Raw genomic sequence first — 18166 nt, forward strand, 5'->3', positions numbered from 1 at the left:
GAGGGTGGCAGGAGCTTACGACACTGCCCGATGCCCGCCATTGGCTGAAAATTCGGGTCCGATGATGCCACTGTGATTGGCCAGAGCACCCGCAACCTCGACCGATTGGGAAGTCGCCGGTTGCTGGGGTCGCTCTAGCGAGTCACAAGTCACTCTTCGCGTGGGGGACAGCCGAAAGGTACTTGGGTAGCGTGGGCGAGGAAGCCAGGGTGCTGTTGCCACAGCGGTACCTTAGTTTTACATCCACTCCACAAGCTCCGGGCTTGATGGCACCTGCCGCCTCCGCAGCGACGCACCTTCCAATGTGTGGTCTGACACCCGCGCCAGCAGCGCGACTTCCATCTAAACTATCCAATACCCTTACCAGTACACTACACTAACTCGGCGTGTCCGGAAAGCGCTCGCCTCCGACAGTGAGAAAGTGCCAGATGCTTCCTGCAACTGTGGAAACCTTATCATCCCACCCTCAGTCGACGGCGGCGGCGTTTCGTCTTGGTCGCTCCTGACTCCGGCACTCCATTCTGTTCTTGATGCGCAGCAACCCTGCACCTTGGGCAAGTGCCATGGCAGCAGTTTCGATCCGGGTGCCAAGTGCAGCGCTCGTACTCGAAAGGAGTTGAGATGTCCCGGGTCGCTGGCACTCTCAAAATTCGCCTCTGCTGTCTCATCCATGCCACAGCAATGCAGCATGTGCGCAATCAGATCCTGCTTAGTTGCTTACATCAACATGGCAACGAATTACAGGGCGTACGTGGCATTCGAAACACTGACGCTCCTTTCCTGCCAATTTGTTCGGCACACGATCGATGCCAGGCTGCCCAACAAGCCAGCAATGGAGATCGGTGCCTTACTAGCCACTGCTCAAAGACTCGAATTGAGGCTGTACGCGCCAACCCGAACCGTTGGCTGTGAGCCATCCGCCGAATATCCACGGACCAAGCTGCCTCGTCCAACCCCAACCCCCCGGTCCCACCCGCCCCCCAGACACGGAGGTGGGAGTTTTGGCCCTTGTCACCCTGGGGCATCGCATTTTTTTTTCTTCGCTTTCCATATCCATTTACTAACCTTCGTGGATGCTGCGTAGGGGGTTCTGCCGGGGGCGATGCATAACCACAACGCCGAAGTCGGCAATCTCGAGGTTGTCGCCTAGATCGGGCCACGGCCCTTCGAGCGCTCCGAGCCCAACTCCCAACCAAACTTGGCTCTGTCGCCCCAATTGGAAGTGCCAAAATATGAACGACCTACCACGGTATTCCGTACCTCCACGAAGTTCACACTCGACCTTTAGTTATTGGCGCTTGGCACAGATGGGACTCTCCACAGACGAGAGACGGACTGTTCGCTGCTGCATCCATCCATGCACAGCCGTGCCATGTTGACTTGTGTCAAGCGTTCATTCGTCGAGGAGACAGACCACGGCGCCGAATCCAGTGCGCGCAGGCACGTGTCCAGCCTTCCTCGCCATTGGCTGAGGACGTCTCTCTTTTGCTTCGGTCGTCGTCGTCTCAGGCAGAGCTCGAGTTCGCGACTCATTGCTTGCAAGCTGCTACCACTTTGTCGCCCCGATCCTGAGGCTAATATCCAGGCCGGCATTGGCCGGAGCGGCATTCGAATATCTGTGACCTCTCAGACTTGACCTGGTTCATTCTCATCCTGGGATGCTGAGTCGGGCGTCAACAGGCGTCAATTTTCGCGGGTTGCATGCTGGCCGATCTCAATCCGGTTTGCTCCCCTTTGTGGGTAATCGCAGCGTCAGGATAGTGGTCTCATAAATCCGCGTCGCCCTTGCCCGGTGAAGTGACCGATGAACTCTTTGCCTCGTCCATCGTTCGCGAAATCTCGGGCTGGAAAGAGACAAGCAGCCCACCACTGATCTGTGCAATCCGGAGCAACGGCTTGGCGCTCGGATTTTCTTCTCATGGGCTTGGCTGCAGTTCGCAACTTCCGGGTGTCGATCTTCGCTGCCGCGGGTGTTTGAGCTTGGGACGCGCGGGTGCCACACAAGGCCAATCCGGACACGGGTCTTACAAGTGCAGTCGTTGGTGTTCGTGACTTGCAGAGGGTGCAGAAGGGGAAGCTGCCCTTCTGCCCGATCACGAAATAAATCGTCGGATGTGCTGCTTGCGGTAACCCACCCCATGATGTCCAACTGTGCATTTTTTATACTCGCTTTCAACCCGGTCTGGCAAGCGCCAGCTTGAGCTCTCATCGAGCGCTCATGAGACAAGCGAGTCAGTTCCAGAATCGCTCTCCCTCGTTGCTTCTGATCTCTCAATTTGAGCTGGTAAGTGGCCTTCTAACACGATTGCTACCGGGATTGCTGCATCTAGTGCTCCAACCACAGTTCCTTTCTTTACCTTTTTCGCCTCTCGAGTCTCCGGAATCCAACCTCTCGGCGTCTCGAAAGAGCAAGTTCCCACTCGTTCGTCCTGTCCTGTCAAGCGCGCACAAGCAAGGGGAACCCGGACATCGCGCTTATCGGGGTTATGGCATCCTTTCGCCTCGGGAGACGCTCTCGCGAGGCTGGATGTGGCGGTTCTGATCTGGTTGGCTCGGAGACGCTCTCATTGCCAAACAACTGGCAGTGTCTGATTCGTTCGTCCACCCGTCTCCCCGACGACGAGACTTCCACCCCTTCGTTCCTTCTTCCCGTCCGAGGTGCGAGCGGGATAACTTTGCATGATATCGAGGGCTCTCCTAGAGCACTACTCAATGTACTCCCGCATCTCGATTCAAGGGTCATGGTTGACTGGCTACGGGTCTCCATATCGGGTCCATCAACTGCGTGAGCTTGACCGTTGAGGATTGCAGCCTCGATGTGGCTGTTTGGCGAGAGACGGGCTGATCTGCTGCGTGCATGCGCGACTTCTTTTATTGGACCCTGAAGTATCATCGACGCAAGTTGAGTGGAGGCAATTGGTCGTGTCTGGCAGAGGGTTGTTGAACGAAGGCCATTCTTGGCTCAGCGTTGACCCCATCTCCTGCTTGAGGCGCAGGCTGGACCAGTCTGTCGCAAGGGAATGTGAAGCGGACCCATCTCGACCCTTGTGATGGGAGCTTGACACAAGCCGCATGTTGGTCGATGGATCTGCAAGACGGAGCGGAGAGGCGCTGCGGAGAACTTGCTTATCCTGGGAAAGAGGGAGGTGGTGATGCTGGGGCTTGGCCATCAAGGTGCCGGCCTGTCTCCAGACGCGGGAGCGAGCCATTACAGAACGAGAGCAGGAGGGAGATCAGCGGCGAGATATCAGATCAAATCAAGAATTGGTAAGTAACTCTATCGCGAATCCAAGTTGCACGAAGTCCGGCACCCACGAGGTACACAAAATGTCCGTGACACAACAGGCCAAGGAAGTTCTCCAGGCCGAGCATGTGGCCTGTAAGACTGACGCCGACTCCTCCACATCCTTCCATCCCTTCATCCCGCACTCACCCTCTCACCTGTTTCACCACCCATTCCCCAGCTGCGACCCCCTTCCCCATCCCCAATATTCTCCCTAACCACCCCCCCGCCCCCCTTCCCCCTCCCCCCGCGGTACCCCGCGATCTGACCGGGCCGCCATCGAGGCCGCGGTGCAGAGTGTGGCAGAGGAAGAATGAGCTCCAACAGGAATGTCCAGACTCCAGACCACCCCACAGATTTAGTAGCCGGCCAGCAGCCAAAATAGCAATTGTGCTAGCACGGCCGATGCCGCAGGGCAGGGCAGTCACTTACTCTTACTCTCCCAGCGATAGTGTAACACATACACATCGGTAACAAGTCTTGGCCCTGTATGTCGTGTAATGGCATACGCATGACAAGATTCGGGTGATCCAGGCCTAGTTCGGCCTAAGCCTGCCATTCCTATCCTCTTGTGAAGTGTATGTCTCCCCTCACCACGTACATACCTTGGTACCAAAGGGGGCAACTGTGCCTCGTCGGTAAGTACCTTACCTACCTACATACACACCAGAGCTCCTCGTCTGCGGGCGACGCTGCGCCTACCGTTCGGTCTCCTACTCCGTAACTGTAACAGTAACTGACTAACCGAGTCTTCGTGCCGCCGGCTCCGTTACCAGTCGTCGGTCGTTGCCCGAGCACTCTTGTCCATGCTGGCAGGCCAAACAACGACAGCTAAGTGAAGAAAGGGTGTGGGACTAGGGGCTGATTGGAGACACGGTAGGATACCTACCTGTAGGTAAGTTAGTTAGGATAGGCTAAGCCAGGTAGAGCAGACATCCATCACGGAGTAGACCCTTCCCTACGGAACCCGACCAACCCCCCAACCCAATTCGAGCCAACCCGCCTCCCTCCGGTTCCCCCGGGCCCAATAATGCACTCGAATCATCCCTATCCTGCACAAATCATCCCTATCCTGCACTTCAGGCACAGACAGACGTTGGGCGGCGTGCGTACGGTGTACGATGTACGCACGAGTGGGCATCCATGCAGTAGCTGACTCAGGTACCTATGTATGTACCTGGTAGGGAGGTCAGGGGCTTCATCGGCCTCATGCCTCCTTAATTTGACATGTGTTGTTCTGCAACGGGTGGTGCCTTATTCCGTGGTAGTCAGGCATGCGTGGGTCCGGTCCAGGCGATGTTGACTGGGAGCAAAGTAGTTGTTGGGATTCAGGGGGTTGTGATGCCGCTCACTGCACAGAGAGGAGGACGGTAAGACGGTTGATTGAGAGCATCGCTTTCTTTTGTCTCTCTTCTGGATCTGGCTTGTTGAGACTAGTGGCTCAAGCGGAAGTCGGGCGCGAACGTTCTGTTCCTGAGATGCCCTGCCGCACTAATTGTAGGGAGTAGACCAGGCAGGAGTCTTGGGTGGGAGGAGGTAGCCTGGCTCGTTTGGACGGAGTGCGTGAAATGAGCGACAAACACTAAGTCCAAGAGGTGGCCTCCTGGTGGAAATGATGAGCCCGGGAGTTCAGCGCTCGCAGTTAGCCGTCGGCGGAACAACTAGCACACCAGCACGCTCAAGTAAACACGACAAGGCAAGTCAACAGGCGGCAGGTGAAACAAACCAGTAAACATAATGATGCAACAAACTAGCTAAACAAGCATCGGGGGGGAGAGTGTGCTGTGCTAAATGTATAATCGAAACTGTTTCTCTCTGGGCCCTCTCCTCCACAGCGGGGCGATATGCTCTGCACCGTGTCGCCTTGCGTTGCCTTTGCTGATGATGGACCTGACTCAGCCTCAATACTCAAACTCAAACTCAGACACCCAACTTCAAACACCACCCTTCCCACACTCAGCACCCCGCACTCAACGCCACCCTAACCAACACGCCCACCAGATCTCCGCCAGCCGCAAACCCCCTCGGATCCCTCATCTGCATCGCCAGCAGGGCCTCCTAGTTCCCAGCCTGCCCGCCGGCGGCGGCATTCGCCTCCCAGCCGATCCAGCTGCGGGGCATGACGCGCCAGATCTTGACCTCGCCGGAGCGCAGGTCGTCCAGCTTGAAGGACTCGACCTTGACCTTCTTGCTCTCGCGGCCCTGCTCCCAGGCGCGCACCTTCTTCTTGGTGCCGTCCCACTCGGCGACGATGGCGACGTGGTCGGGCTTGCCGACCTCGACGCTGTACTTGGCGTGCATGGGGCCGTGCTTGCCCTGGAACTTGGCGTTGCGGATGCTGACGATGTCGCCCGGCCGGATCTCGTCGTTCTGCGTCGTGCTCGCGTTCGCCAGGTTGCTGTACACGAGCGCGCCGTAGGCGCGCGTGCCGACGGGCAGGAGCGCGTCCTTGAAGGGCCGCAGCAGCTCGTAGACGAGTGCCTGCGGCGTGCCGTCGCCGACGATTGTGTCTTTCTTGGACGCAGCAGCCTCGCCGATGGCGCGGCCGAAGCGTTCGTAGCTCTGCTCGAGCTGGTCCTGGCGCAGAGCGCGCGGAGGTGGTTCGTGGCGCTGTTCCAGGTGCACGTCGGACGGATCCTGCGGGTTGAAACGGACTGTGATGACGGTCTGTGAGTAGTCCTGGTAGAGGACGTAGATGTCGCGAGTCACGATGGTCTTGCCGCCCTGGTGCGGGTCGGCGGCGCTCGACTCCTCGGACTCGAAGAAGATATCTTTGCGACCGTGGAGCTGGGGAGGGAGACCGTTAGGTTGCAGCCACCAGCCTGACTGGCTGGCTAGGTCGATGTCATTCGCAACGAAGCTAGACTCCATTGACGGGCGAGTGACATCCACGGACCGACGGCCAATGCTTGGACGCTGGTGATCGATTGACTGCCGTGTCGGAGCCCGACCAGGAGGCGGGGGAGGAGGGGGGGACCTCGGGACCTGAGAGCCACCGTACGAGGGGACTTCAAAGGAGAACATGTCCTCCTGTTGGTGCCTCGAAGGCGGAGGCGGAGGGGGCGTCGGCATCGGGTACGAGGGCGCTGCGGGAATGCCCTGGGAAGGCGCCGTGTAGTTATAGGGGTCGTAGTCATCATCGTAGCGGGGCGTCTCCTTGGGCGGCGGCGGCGGTGGTGGTGGGGGCGATCGGGGAACGTCTACGGATCTCCGAGTCTCCGGCGGGGGTTGACTCGGGACCGGCGGCGGCCCGGCTCTCGGTGGCGCTCCGATCGGGATGGGCGGCGCTCCTGCGGTGGGAGACCGCGGGGAGACCACGTCCTCAAAGCTCGAGTCACGCTGATGGGCTTTGAGCGCATCCTTGTGGGGAACAGAAGAAGCGATGTCAGTGTCGTAATCCCCCTCATACTCCGTAACCTCCTCTTCCTCGCCGTCGTCACTCTCCCTGTGTGCCGCCGGTAACGGCGGCGGCGGTCTGGAATCCCCGGTTGAGGTCCGATGCAGTGGCGGCGCAGCCGAGGGCGGCGGAGGAGGCGGCCTTGTCTGCGCAGGCGGCGGGGCTGGCGGAGAGCTCGGAACCGGCGGCGGTGGTGGCCTGCTGTTGCGCTTGCTCGGTGCCGGTTCCCGCGGGGAGGAAGGGGATGTTTGGTCAAGAGAAGCGCCGCTGTCCTGAGACAGACGGGGTGACGTGGGAATCGGCGGTGGCACCGCTGCCGCGGGCGGGGGCGGGGGCGGAGCTCGAGCAACCGGCTGTGGAGCGTCAGACTCCCCAAGCTCATCACCCGAGGCCGAACCTTCGCTCGGTGACTTGATGGCCGCAGAGGCAGGTGGAGGCGGCGGCGGCGGACGGGCTTTACGAGATTAATAAGAGTCCTCCAATGGAGAGAAGGGAAGGAAGGAAACGGTGGGCACGCCGATACTCACAGTCAGTAGGCACAGGGGGCGGAGCCGGTCTCCCAACAGGGATAGGGGGAGGTGCTTCTTGCGACGGGACTGCGACTGTCAGCAACCACAAATTTTGCTCACGGACATGGTCAGTCGGCGTACCGGGCAGAGCGGCTTCCTGGTGCGGAGTCCTCAAACGGGATTCCTCCTCTTCCTCTTCTTCCGCCTCAGGTTGCCTCGCCTCTGGCGGAGGTGGAGGCCGCATCAGCCCGGGGAGGGGAATAGGAGCCGCCCGTGCCGTGGGCGAGGCCGGCTCTTCAATCTCCTCAGCGCGCTTCTCCGGCGCAGCCTTTTTCTTCTTGGGAGGCAACGGAGCGGGGGCGCCAAACAGGGGTATGGCCATTCCGGGCATGCCCATGCCGCCGGCCATTCTGGCCATTCTCGCGCGCAGCTCCTCTTTGCGCCGGATCTCCGGGTCGATGTCCTCCTCCTCCTCTTCTTCGTCCTCTTCCTCATTTTGGTCACTGTCCTCCTGCTTGGATACGGTGGCAACGTGTTCGGCCTTCTCATCGCTGTCCTCCTTTTCCGTGACATCCTCCTGACCCTCAGTTGTCTCGCCGGCCCCGGACATGTCCGCCTCATTACCGTCGCGGGGCTCCGCTCCCTTGGAAGACTTACGACGAGGCGGATGGGCCAGGCGAGGGGGGTGCGCCTCGTCTGTGGACGTCCTGCGGGTCTCCTCGGTTCTCTCTCCCGTTTCGCCTTCGATGGTGTCCTGACTATCAAGGCGCTTTTTGGGCGGCCGCTTCGGCTTCTCCTTCTTGGCAGCGGCTTCAGCATGGCGAGCGGCGGTCTCCATCTGCTGTTTCTGCAGCAGCGCCAGCCTCTCCTTCAAGCTCATGGGCTTGGGCTGGTCCTCGGCAGCGTCGCCTTGGTTCGTCGAAGCCGCAGGGACAAGCCCCGCCTTCCCCGCATTTTCGAGGGCCTCGGCCTCTTGCTCTTTTACTTCCGGATCCTCATCTCGGCGGTAGATCTTGGCGACGGGCACTTGGGTCGGGGGCGGGACGTAGGCGTTCCTGCTTGGGGGCGGCGCGACGAAGGGCTTTTTGATAAAGGCGGAGCTGCCGGAGCTCAGGCTGCTCGGCTTGAACGGGGCGATCGGCGGGGCAGAAGCCTTGTTGAAGGCGGCGATGCGATCCTTGAACGAGCTGCTCGTGGGCTTCTCGGAAACGGGCGGCGGGCCGCTGGGCTTGGGCGTCGAAGGGGCCGGTTTCGGGGGAGCCTGAGAACTCGCAGACGGAACCTCGGCAGGCTGCGGGGCGGGCGGCGCCGGAGCGGGGGCGGGCGCAGGAGGCTGCGCCGGCTCGACCGGCTTGGGCGCGGGAGGCGCTGGCGCAGCCGCCGGTGCCGGCGGGGCAGCAGGGAGGGTCTCCGAAGGAGAGCCGGCGGTCACCGGCTCCGGCGTGTCCCCGGGCTCTGGGGCAGCCTGAAGGTGCGAGGACTCTGGCGGTGGGACGGGAGGGGCAGCAGTCTCAGGGACGGGGGCGGGAGCAGGCTCGGCCTCCTTCTTGGGCCGCGCCCTTGTCGGCCTGGGCGGCGCAGTGGGCTCGTATTTCTCAACGAAGTTCCGAGGGAAGATGCCCTCGTGCTTCGTGCCGGCCTCGTCGATGTACTCTCCTCCGTACCAATCGGCGTCTTCTTCATCGGTCACGGTGATGATCTGGCCGACGGCGAAGTTGAGATCGTCCTCGTGGCTCGAGGTGTATTCATACAGGGCCTTGACCTTGAACGACATGGTGGCGCGGCTCGTGGCCAGCAGCGGTCGCAGGCAGCGGCGGCAGTCGAGGCGGTCGAGGCAGGGGTGGAAGCGATGGAAGCCACGGCGGGGCTCGCAGAGCTTGAGCTTCCCGCGAGCCAAATAGCTAACGTCAGTACAATAATTATTCGCCACAAGGAGCGTAGCTCGGTTGCGAGACGGCGAAAAGACTCGCAGCGAGCTGGTGCCTAACGTAAACAACGCTCGCGCTTGCGTAAGGCGAGCAGGTTGTGTGGGCGAAGAATGCGAGATGGCCCAAAATCTCAAACGGTTGATGGAGATCGGCTGCTGCGTCCAAGGGCAGTCCCTGGCTGGCCTTGGGCTTGGCTTGTCGGGGCGTGACGGAGGGGTTCGGTTCGCAGTTAGTTAGGTTACCAGGTAATTGCCGTAATGAATACCTACAACTAACCTTGGTTAACGTGCAAAGCCGGCCAAGAGCTGCGTTCGATCGCCGACGTCAGTGCATGAACCACTGGCTGCGCCCGCGTCACACAGCCACCACTCACCACCAAAGTGTTCTTGCCTCAGTCTCGGTCGGCTTGTGCACTGTCGCAGTTCTTCAGACTCTGCCAGGCAGCAATTCACCCGGAGCAGCGGAGCAGCACAGGAGGTGGCTTGGGCGTCGCATGTGTGTAGTGTGCTTAGTGTGGGGAGCAGCCCCTCACCGTAACGCATCGACCAAAGTTACAGCGTAATATGCTACGGTATTTTGACGAGCCTGTCACTGCTGCAAACAATTGATTTTCCACAGCACCAACCCAGGCGTAAGAAAGATGAAATCTCAATTTGCTCTGCTGCTCAGGCTGTACTCTTATTATTACATGCCTAAATATAAGGTCAGCTTTTTTTTTCTTTCTCAACCCATAGATCTTTTTCAAGTTCGAAGGAGTTATGTCTCATAGCACGTCTGTTCGGGTATCAGAACTCACAGCACTGTATTTAGTACACTCCATACCTTACATTAATTACCCGCATCTGAAGTGGGGCTAAACGCATTGGCGACAGTGACGACACCTCCTGCGGTACGAAACCAAGCAGGCGAGCAGGGATTGCATAATCCGAGGGAAGCCACCACCATCTCGAATCTCGAGCGTGTTACAACACAACTCACCAAACCACACCACGCCCGCTCTACCAGCGATGGCTCCATCCCCAGCCGCGATGAGCGCAGAAGCCAACTCCAAAAAAAAACCTCAACCCAACAAGCCAAAAGGCATCCTCAAAAAGCCCGCCACCGTCCCACAATCACCGCCCCTCGCAAACCCCTCCAAGCCCAACAACTCCCAACCAGACCCGTCCACAGCAGCCCGCATCCGCCTCCTCCAGAAGCTGCGCGACACGGAGCTGAAGCCCCCGGTGCCGCTGTCGACCTTCGAGCAGCTGATCGCGCTGCCGCGGCACGCGTCGCCGCCGTACTCGGCCGCGCGCCCGCACCCGGCCGACGCGGCGCTCTTCCTCGCGCTGCTGCGCGACTTCTCGCCCGCCGAGTACCTCGACCTGGTGGAGGAGCGCAACTGCGTGTCCAAGTGCGGGTACGCGCTCTGCGGGCGGCCGCGGCGGGCGCTGGAGGGCGCGTACAAGCTCCGCTGGTCCAGCGGCGCGGGTGGAGGAGGAGGAGGTGGTGGTGGTGGTGGGGGAGGGGGAAGGGGAGGAGGAGGGGTGGGCAAGACGGCGGAGCTGAACAAGTGGTGCTCGGACGCATGCGCGCTGCGGGCGCTGCACCTCAAAGTGCAGCTGGACCATCCGAGCTACGAGCGCAGTGCGGAGGCGGGCGGGAAGATGGTTGTCAAGCTTGAGTTGAGGGAGGAGGCGGGGCACAAGGAGGAGAAGGAGAAGGGAGCGGGGACGGAGGACAAGAACTTGAAAGAAGAAGACGAAGAGGCTGTAAAGTCTGCTCCTGCCGCTACTCCTGCTGCTGACGCTGCTGCCGGTCCTGTGGCGAGCAGAGGGACAGACGAAGACCGAGAGCGGCTTGCGCGGGACATGGCGCAGCTCGAGATAGACAAAGCGAAGCGGGCGCGGCAGAACGCCTCGGCGCTGGCTGCGGAGCGGGGAGATCCGGCCGCCGGATGGCTCGCTGGCCAGAGCAGGGTTGAGGTCACGATCAAAGAGCAGACCGTGGATGAGCCGGTGCAGCCCCCCGTCCCGGGCGAGGACGCTCACCTCTACATCGAGGGATACAAGCCCACGTTTGGCGCCTGTGCCACAAAAAGGCACCCTGAAGAGGGTGCGGACAGCGAGGAGGACGACGACGAGTTTCCTACGATCCGGTTATGAGCGGCGGCGTCTACGAAGTTTACAGGCAGTTGGCGTTGACTGGAAAACCGGCGGGTTTGCCTACAATGGACATAAAACGGTCGATACCCGCTTAGACTTGATAGTGAGAGCAGGAATTGACCGAATCTTACCTTGCGCAACTAATGCCCCAGGGCATTGGGCATTGGCCCCAGGCAGTCACTCACAACTTCAGCTGGACCACATAGGGGGCCCGCCACAGCAACAGCATGCACCGTCCAGGGGACAAGAAATTGGCGATCAAGCGTCATCCCCGGAATTACCCTAGGGAATCGGCGACACCTTGCCTGGGCAAACGATCTCGATTTCTCCTCGAGAATCTAGCACGCTGCCGTCACCACCTCCCAGATAGACGCCGTGTAGCCATGCCCATGAAATGCCAGAACCCGCATCCGAAGTCCGCTTTTGTGCCGTCGTGAGATGGTATGTATGTGTCTCCCCTCCGCATAAACCCGTCAATATGTCGCAGAAGGACGCGCTTAGGCAGCTCGCGATTAAGCGCGGCCGCCGAACCGCCGGCCGCCGCGCTGCTCGACCGGGTTCTGGGTAACGGGGATGACGTTGACGGGGATCGAGTCGAACTGTTAAAACAAACGAGTCAGCCTCCCAGCGAACACACCAAAAGCAGGGTAGCCATGGGGCAGGACGTACGCCGAGGTGCTTCAGCAGGTCCTTGGTCTCGGCGTCGACGTCGAGCTGGCCTGCCTCGGAGAAGTCGAGGGCCGACACCTCGGGGACGTATTGGTCCTTGCGCTCGCGCTCCTCCTCCTGCAGCTTGAAGGAAATGCCGCGGACGGGGCCGCGCTGGATGCGCTTCATCAGGTGGGTGGTGTAGCCGGCAATCTAGTGAGCGAAACATCAATTAGTTTGCAACTTCCCAAGGGTCCGGCTCTTCAAGGGATGGTGGGAAACCAGAAAGGCAGAACACACCTTGTTGCGCAGGCGCTTCGAGGCGATGATGGCGATCTCATCGCACAACCGCTTGTTGGTCTCGAAGTCGAGCGTCAGCTTGGGGTAGTACCGCTCAATGATGACCTTGGCGGACTTCTTGACGGTCTTGGTGCGAACGCGACCCATCTTGACGGCTTGCTGGTGCTGGCTGTTGCTGAGCTGATGTTTCGGGACGGAGGGTTTCGGCAGGAGGGTATCGCAGGACTGGCGGGAAGCGAACTTTTTGGGGGTGCTGCTCTCCAATTGTGGGGTGGTGCGTTAGGGCATGCCAAGAACGGGAATCGTGTGGCTGGCCGGGACCGCAAAGTGTGGCAGAACTGTGGCTCACGAGTTTCCTTGCGGGAGAAGAAGTGGGGCCTCTCTCTGAAGAAACAAGCCATTGCATTGGCACCCAAACGCAGCAAGATTGCAGCCGTCAAGAGCGACGTCTTATTCTACAGACTAAATATTGTACAACAAAGCTCTCGTTAACAGCGGACGAATGCTTATTTCCGTCCTTAAGCTGCGAGGGTCTCCTCTCGCCTGCACCCAATAACCATGATTCCCCCATACAACCTGACTAGTGGCAACTACTCGCCCAACCCGTAGTCCCGCGCACTCGACATGGCCAGAGGAGCATCGGGGACATCGGCCGCCCTGTACCGCTGCCTGAGCGACTTGGCCGTCTCGGGCTTGTTGCGCTGCTCGACGCCGCGCTGCGTGCCCAGGCAGGTGGCGTTGCCCAGCAGCTCCTGCGCGACCAGCGTGGCCTCGGGCGACGCGTCGTAGACGTGCAGAATCACGCTCCCGGACGAGTCCATCTTGGCCATGGTCGGCTGCACCCAGATCTTGGCGCCGCCCTCGATGGCGGGGTCGAGCCTGTCGAAGATCTTGTTGTCCAGGTTGTTCTTGGTGTTGGTGACCGTGTTGCCCAGCGGCGTGTTGACGATGAAGCCGGCCACGCCGAGCTTCGCCGGCCGGCCCGTGAGCTGCCGCCGCGGCCGGACGATCCTCGCCACCACGGACGGGTGCTGCTGCTGGGGCCCGTAGATCGGGTGGTTGTCCAGGTACATGGACGTGCGCAGGTACGAGAGGCCGCCGGAGGGGTGTGTGATGGGCGGGCCGTGCTCGGCGTACGGGCTCTTCGTCTCGCGGAACTCGAGCCTGGCGCTGTTGTGCGTCGGAAGCCCCATTTCCGAGGCCGAGGGCGGCTTCAAAGGCGCCAGGTCCAGGAACTGGCCGACCATGTCGTAGAGCGCTTGGTTGTTATAGCGCAGCTTCCGCAGGTAGTCGAGGAGCTGGTCGTCTGTCACCGAGCTTGGGTCGATGGGGGGCGGCGGCGTCTCCCCCTTGTCCAGCGCCGCGGTGGCTTGAGCGGCGTGCGTCTCGCGGGCGATCTGCTTCCTGAGGAACTCACGGAAGGCCGGCCGTTTTGGCCTGACCTCCCTGGCCAACCACCTATTGAAGTCGCCCTGCGTCAAGCCGGCCAGCCAGGGCCCCGTGAACTTCCAACGCGTGTCAACGGTCTCGGCCCGCTTGTCCGGGGGGATGTCGGTGACGTCGATTTCGTCGTCGAATACAGACTTTTGCGGCAAGCTCAGGCTTTGGCTGTCTTCGTTCGCTCGACGCACGCTGAGGGGCATGTTCAGCTCTTGGAATTTCTTGAGCGTGATGCCATGATCGGCACCCGAGGTGTAGTCGGTGATCTGCTCGACCGTGTCGATGGCCTTGACGCGCAGCATCGGGGTCGACGACTTTGTGGTGGACTTGAGGGGCAGCGGCCTCTTGAGACCCCAGTCACCCTGTTTTCGCGCGGCCGGCAGCGTGGTGATGACCTGGTGGGTTGGGAAGCGGAGCGTGGCCGTGTCCGAGTGGAAATTCGTCCCCGTCGAGCCGTCGCTGGGCGGCGGAGGAATTGGAGCCGGCAGCGAGAACATGCGCGAGGTCCGGAGGAGCGCGCCTCCGGGCGACACGCGCCTGGTCGCCATGGTGACTTCGGTGTTGACCGTTCCGCTGTCGCCGTCGGATTGTCGCGGCGAGGCAAGTCGCAGCAAAAATCAATTCGGCCCACTGTCATGGCGGGCGTTGCTATTGACGCCAAGAATCGGACATAACCCTAACCCTCACACATGTCTTCGGTCTCACACCCCCCAGCACTCAGTCAGCCATAATCCCCGAACCATGGACGTTGCGGTGAACATGTCTACGTTTCAAGCAAGTCTATGCCAACGCCTTTCAAGGCGTCGACGGCCCACTGCGGGTAACTGGCTCTATCTGGGTATAAGTCCGCAAAGAACCCCTTCACAAACGCCGGGAATCGGTCCTCCATGATGGCCTCCCTCGCCTGCCGCATCAGATTCAACTGATACCACACATTGTGCAGCGTCAGCAGATGCGCCGACACCGTCTCCTTGGCCGCGTTGTGGTGCACAAACGCCCTGGTAATGCCCATGGCTCCTTCCTTCTCAGCCGGCCGGCAGCACGGACACCCGCAGCCGTCCTCGATCGGCCCAAAGTCGGCCGCGTAGATCTCCCTCTTCATGTTGAGTACGCCGTGCCTCGTGATGGCATTGCCAAAGCGTGCCGTCCGCGTGGGCCACACGCAGTCGAACATGTCGGCGCCGAGCGCCACGCTGACGATCAGGTCCTCCGGGTAGCCGATGCCCATGATGTAGCGCGGCTTCAGGTCCGGCAGCATCTCGGTGCAGGCGGCCACGACCTTGCAGAAGTCGGCCTTAGCCTCGCCGCCGCTCAGGCCGCCGATGGCGATGCCCGGCGTGTCGCGCGCCAGCATCTCGCGGCAGCACTCGCGGCGCATGTCCAGGTCCAGGCCGCCCTGGATGATGCAGAACAGGTTCTGGCGGTCCGGGTGCTTGTGCGCGGCGATGCAGCGGTCCAGCCAGCGCACGCTGCGCTCCATGGCCTCGCGCATGCGCACCGCGTCGGGCGACGTCGTGACCAGCACGTCGTCGAGCTGCATTATGATGTCGGACCCGATCGAGTTCTGCAGGCTTATCGAGTGCTCAGGCGTCAGCAGCATGGGGCTGCCGTCGTGCGGCGACAGGAAGCGCACGCCCTCCTCGGTGACGTTGGCCAGCTTCAGCAGGGACACCATCTGGAAACTGGACTGGGCGCGTCAGTCAGTCAAGCACTTCGGAACCTGGCGTCGGGAATGGAAAACGCAGCACATACCCGCCGCTATCTGTCAGGATATTGTGATTCCATCCCTGCAATTTATGCGCCCCTCCGACGGCGTCCAGCACTTCCTGGCCCGGCTTGAGGCCGAGGTGGTACGTGTTGTTGAGGCAGAGGCGGCACCCTGTCCCCTCGAGCTGCTCGGGCGTGAGGCCTTTCAGAGATGCCTGGGTGGCAACGGGCATGAAAGTGGGCAAGTTGACGGTGCCGTGAGGGAGCGTCAGGATCGATGCGCGGGCGCGGGTGGTCTAAGGTCCGGTATGCAACACATTCTTGTTAGTTCAGCGGGGGCAGCACAGAAGGAAAAGTAAAATGGCTTACCGAACACCGCCCCACCAGCTCGAATGTGAGCGCAGGGGAGGTAAACGTCCTGTTCGAAGCCATCCTTCTGGTCGCCCACATTCTCCGCCTGACGCGCGAGGAAATGTTGTGTATGATGAGGAAAGGCCTTGTTGGAGGCAGTCGAGCGTTGGTCCAGAATCTGGCCGCCAAGCCGAATTTCTAGGAGGGTGGGTCCGCCTTGCCTGCCGAAGCCCCGACAGCGGCGCCGTGGCCGAGACCACAAAGCCGAGCCCCACTCAATGCCGGCCGCCGCCAACCTCAACCCGGAAGCCGAGCTCCGGGGACTTTGCAACGGGAGCGGAACAGACGCTACGCTCCTCTATCCGGTGGGAATAAACATCGTTTCCTTGAAAATGTCTTGGGGTGGTTAAGAAAGGAACTCCATCAAGAAGCGACAGTGCGAACTGGCCTGCTCCTGCTGCTCTTTCCTGGAAGGAAACCGGAACCGTATTCGGCCCGGCCTAGTTGGGACGGAAAGGCAGTCGACACAGTGCGCTACGTGGGGATATAGGTTCAATATTTGGATCCCGCAAGCAACTTTTCGTGGATGGCGCAGTGGTGGGTGGTTGACGCCTGCGGTTATCTCAAATCTATACCTGAGAGTCCCTAATCCCTCGCGGGTAGCTTTACCCAAATCAGCCATCTACCCTGACAACCCCTCGTTCGAGTCGAGTTCGGGTTTGCCTCCATAACATTTTTTTTCTTTTCCTTTTTTTCTTTTTCTTTTTTTTTTTCTTGCAGTTTCGCTTTTCCCTTTGCACGGTAACCGATGAAACTCTTCATCTGCCGACAGGTTCATCTCCTCTATCTTTTAGCTACATCACAACTACTGTTGGCCTTGACCTGACTTACGGACTAGTAAGTGGGGAAGGGTTTAAGGAAGTTGCTTGCCGAAGAAACCATTGTCTTGGCTGAATCTGTAGCAGCAATACAGTGTCAGCATGGGGTAGTAGCAACCGGAGCGGAGCGGACGCACCGGGGAGGATAGGTCATCCACCTTGTGACGGCGTCCAAGAGGCGGCGGTAGAGCATCAATCCGGATTTCGGCGCAATACGGATTAAAGCCACCCTTCACCGCGTCAGTTCTTCGGAGCCTTGATCAATTAAGAAAGGGTGGCACCATCTTGGCAGCCTCTACGATTCTCGAAGCCACACACATACCACATAGCAGCGCCTGTCAACGTCCAGGACATGAGCACCAAGAATGCAAAATGTCGCATCGTGAGAGCGCCATCGTTCTCTCCCGTCTGTTTGGCAAACCTGGAATACAATCCACCGCCGAAAGATGGTGGCTCGCTTTCTGGCTTCGCTGATTCTTGCGCAAAGCACCGCAAGCCTTCTCGAAGAATTCGTCGATGTTGTCGCAAATGTTGAGCCCGCGTCCCCCCGAACGCTTTCGTTGGGGCTCTTAATGAAGCAGTCACCAGCAGTGACGGCGATGGCATCGACGCCTTCTTCACTGCGGACGACGTTGTCAGCTCCTGTTACTCGTCAGGTGTGCTCGCGCCCACGGCTGCGGCCATCGATGCGGGCAGGTGCCTCTGTTGTAACAGCGTGCTGCCCATTTCCTGTGTCTACTCGAGCTGCGCGTCCTACATCGCCAACGGATTGCCCGACGCTAGGACTGCCTTTCGAGGTACGCTGGCTCACTGGCCCGTGGAGCGAGCTCCGGTCTGACCTTGACATAAGCCGTTTCTCATCTCTACCGAGCATGCAGGGTGGCGGGGCATGGCGTGTGTACTGCGACCGGGCTAGGCACGTCTCCGACGCGGACCTCGACTCGGCTTGTGACCACCACCACCGCCCCGGCGGCGTGCACATCTGTGGTGGACGTCTATATGTCGAGTGAGTTTCAATTCGAGACTACCGGCCCAAGCGACGTGGCGTCGTGCTTCTGGTGAGTCTTCGTCTCAGGGGCGCTGTTTTTCCTCGAAATTAACCCACCAGAAGCCGCGAACAGTCCGGCAACTACAACACGGCCTTCGATGACTATCCCAGAACCAGTGCTTCATTCTTGAAAATCGCCGGTCTGACAGGGTACTCGGTGATCTCGCGCCTTGCAATGCTGTGCGAATCTGACTTCCAGAGCACGAGCGCCGATGCCCTGGTATTCACCACTGTAACGGGTGGCAGCGCCAGCGGCACCGGCAGTGGGCTCACGCTGCCGTCGTCGACTCGTCTTCGATGACGAGCCAAACTACAGCCCCGGCTGCTGCCAGCACCGACACCACTTCCTCATCGAGCGTTTTGGGAACTCTGGGGATGGCTGTGCCCGGGTTGTGGGCCTGGATGGCCAACCTGGCGCCTTTCGTCCTCTCCTTTTTCGTCCTAAATTAATATAAAAGTTGGCCCAACGTCTGTGTCGACGTGCACCGATAATGGGGTAGCCGGACATTTGGTGGGTTCTCATAGGAAATTAT

The 18166-nt window shown here is 60.2% G+C and overlaps 6 protein-coding genes across 6 annotated transcripts; 2 read left to right on the plus strand and 4 right to left on the minus strand.

Moving 5' to 3' along the window:
- Positions 1 to 4723: 4723 nt before the first annotated feature.
- On the minus strand, positions 4724 to 9404 carry THITE_2122463 (uncharacterized protein). The gene is made up of 4 exons (XM_003657032.1): positions 9387 to 9404; positions 7331 to 9311; positions 7208 to 7276; positions 4724 to 7134 (listed from the first exon to the last, which is right to left on the minus strand). The coding sequence occupies exons 2-4, from the start codon at positions 8961 to 8963 to the stop codon at positions 5342 to 5344; spliced, it is 3495 nt and encodes a 1164-aa protein (XP_003657080.1). The 5' UTR covers positions 8964 to 9311; positions 9387 to 9404; the 3' UTR covers positions 4724 to 5341.
- A 741-nt stretch (positions 9405 to 10145) lies between these two features.
- Positions 10146 to 11395, plus strand: THITE_134942 (uncharacterized protein; the record flags this gene model as incomplete). The annotated part of the gene is made up of 2 exons (XM_003657033.1): positions 10146 to 10573; positions 10631 to 11395. The coding sequence occupies 2 exons, from the start codon at positions 10146 to 10148 to the stop codon at positions 11259 to 11261; spliced, it is 1059 nt and encodes a 352-aa protein (XP_003657081.1). The 3' UTR covers positions 11262 to 11395.
- Positions 11396 to 11482: 87 nt separating this feature from the next.
- On the minus strand, positions 11483 to 12498 carry THITE_2122466 (40S ribosomal protein S17). The gene is made up of 3 exons (XM_003657034.1): positions 12210 to 12498; positions 11931 to 12122; positions 11483 to 11860 (listed from the first exon to the last, which is right to left on the minus strand). The coding sequence occupies exons 1-3, from the start codon at positions 12354 to 12356 to the stop codon at positions 11774 to 11776; spliced, it is 426 nt and encodes a 141-aa protein (XP_003657082.1). The 5' UTR covers positions 12357 to 12498; the 3' UTR covers positions 11483 to 11773.
- A 209-nt stretch (positions 12499 to 12707) lies between these two features.
- Positions 12708 to 14304, minus strand: THITE_2122468 (uncharacterized protein). Its single transcript, XM_003657035.1, has one exon. The coding sequence runs from the start codon at positions 14195 to 14197 to the stop codon at positions 12800 to 12802; it is 1398 nt and encodes a 465-aa protein (XP_003657083.1). The 5' UTR covers positions 14198 to 14304; the 3' UTR covers positions 12708 to 12799.
- THITE_2122470 (uncharacterized protein) lies at positions 14305 to 15697 on the minus strand. Its single transcript, XM_003657036.1, has 2 exons — positions 15402 to 15697; positions 14305 to 15331 (listed from the first exon to the last, which is right to left on the minus strand). The coding sequence occupies exons 1-2, from the start codon at positions 15587 to 15589 to the stop codon at positions 14413 to 14415; spliced, it is 1107 nt and encodes a 368-aa protein (XP_003657084.1). The 5' UTR covers positions 15590 to 15697; the 3' UTR covers positions 14305 to 14412.
- Positions 15698 to 17031: 1334 nt separating this feature from the next.
- THITE_2147511 (uncharacterized protein) lies at positions 17032 to 17647 on the plus strand (the record flags this gene model as incomplete). The annotated part of the gene is made up of 3 exons (XM_003657037.1): positions 17032 to 17126; positions 17174 to 17382; positions 17502 to 17647. The coding sequence occupies 3 exons, from the start codon at positions 17032 to 17034 to the stop codon at positions 17645 to 17647; spliced, it is 450 nt and encodes a 149-aa protein (XP_003657085.1).
- Between the last annotated feature and the right edge of the window lie 519 nt (positions 17648 to 18166).

This window comes from Thermothielavioides terrestris, chromosome 5 (genome assembly GCF_000226115.1).
Source record: "Thermothielavioides terrestris NRRL 8126 chromosome 5, complete sequence".
NCBI classification, from domain to species: Eukaryota; Fungi; Ascomycota; class Sordariomycetes; order Sordariales; family Chaetomiaceae; genus Thermothielavioides; species Thermothielavioides terrestris.

Coding starts and splice junctions, on each gene's coding strand:
- THITE_2122463 (XM_003657032.1), bottom strand. CDS start 8,963: ATGTCGTTCAAGGTCAAGGCCCTGTATGAATACACCTCGAGCCACGAG. Junction 7,277..7,330: donor CCAGGAAGCCGCTCTGCCCG/GTACGCCGACTG, acceptor TGACAGTCGCAG/TCCCGTCGCAAGAAGCACCT. Junction 7,135..7,207: donor GCCCCCTGTGCCTACTGACT/GTGAGTATCGGC, acceptor AATCTCGTAAAG/CCCGTCCGCCGCCGCCGCCT.
- THITE_2122466 (XM_003657034.1), bottom strand. CDS start 12,356: ATGGGTCGCGTTCGCACCAAGACCGTCAAGAAGTCCGCCAAGGTCATC. Junction 12,123..12,209: donor CGAAGCGCCTGCGCAACAAG/GTGTGTTCTGCC, acceptor TTCGCTCACTAG/ATTGCCGGCTACACCACCCA. Junction 11,861..11,930: donor ACCTGCTGAAGCACCTCGGC/GTACGTCCTGCC, acceptor TTGTTTTAACAG/TTCGACTCGATCCCCGTCAA.
- THITE_2122468 (XM_003657035.1), bottom strand. CDS start 14,197: ATGGCGACCAGGCGCGTGTCGCCCGGAGGCGCGCTCCTCCGGACCTCG.
- THITE_2122470 (XM_003657036.1), bottom strand. CDS start 15,589: ATGCCCGTTGCCACCCAGGCATCTCTGAAAGGCCTCACGCCCGAGCAG. Junction 15,332..15,401: donor ATCCTGACAGATAGCGGCGG/GTATGTGCTGCG, acceptor CGCCCAGTCCAG/TTTCCAGATGGTGTCCCTGC.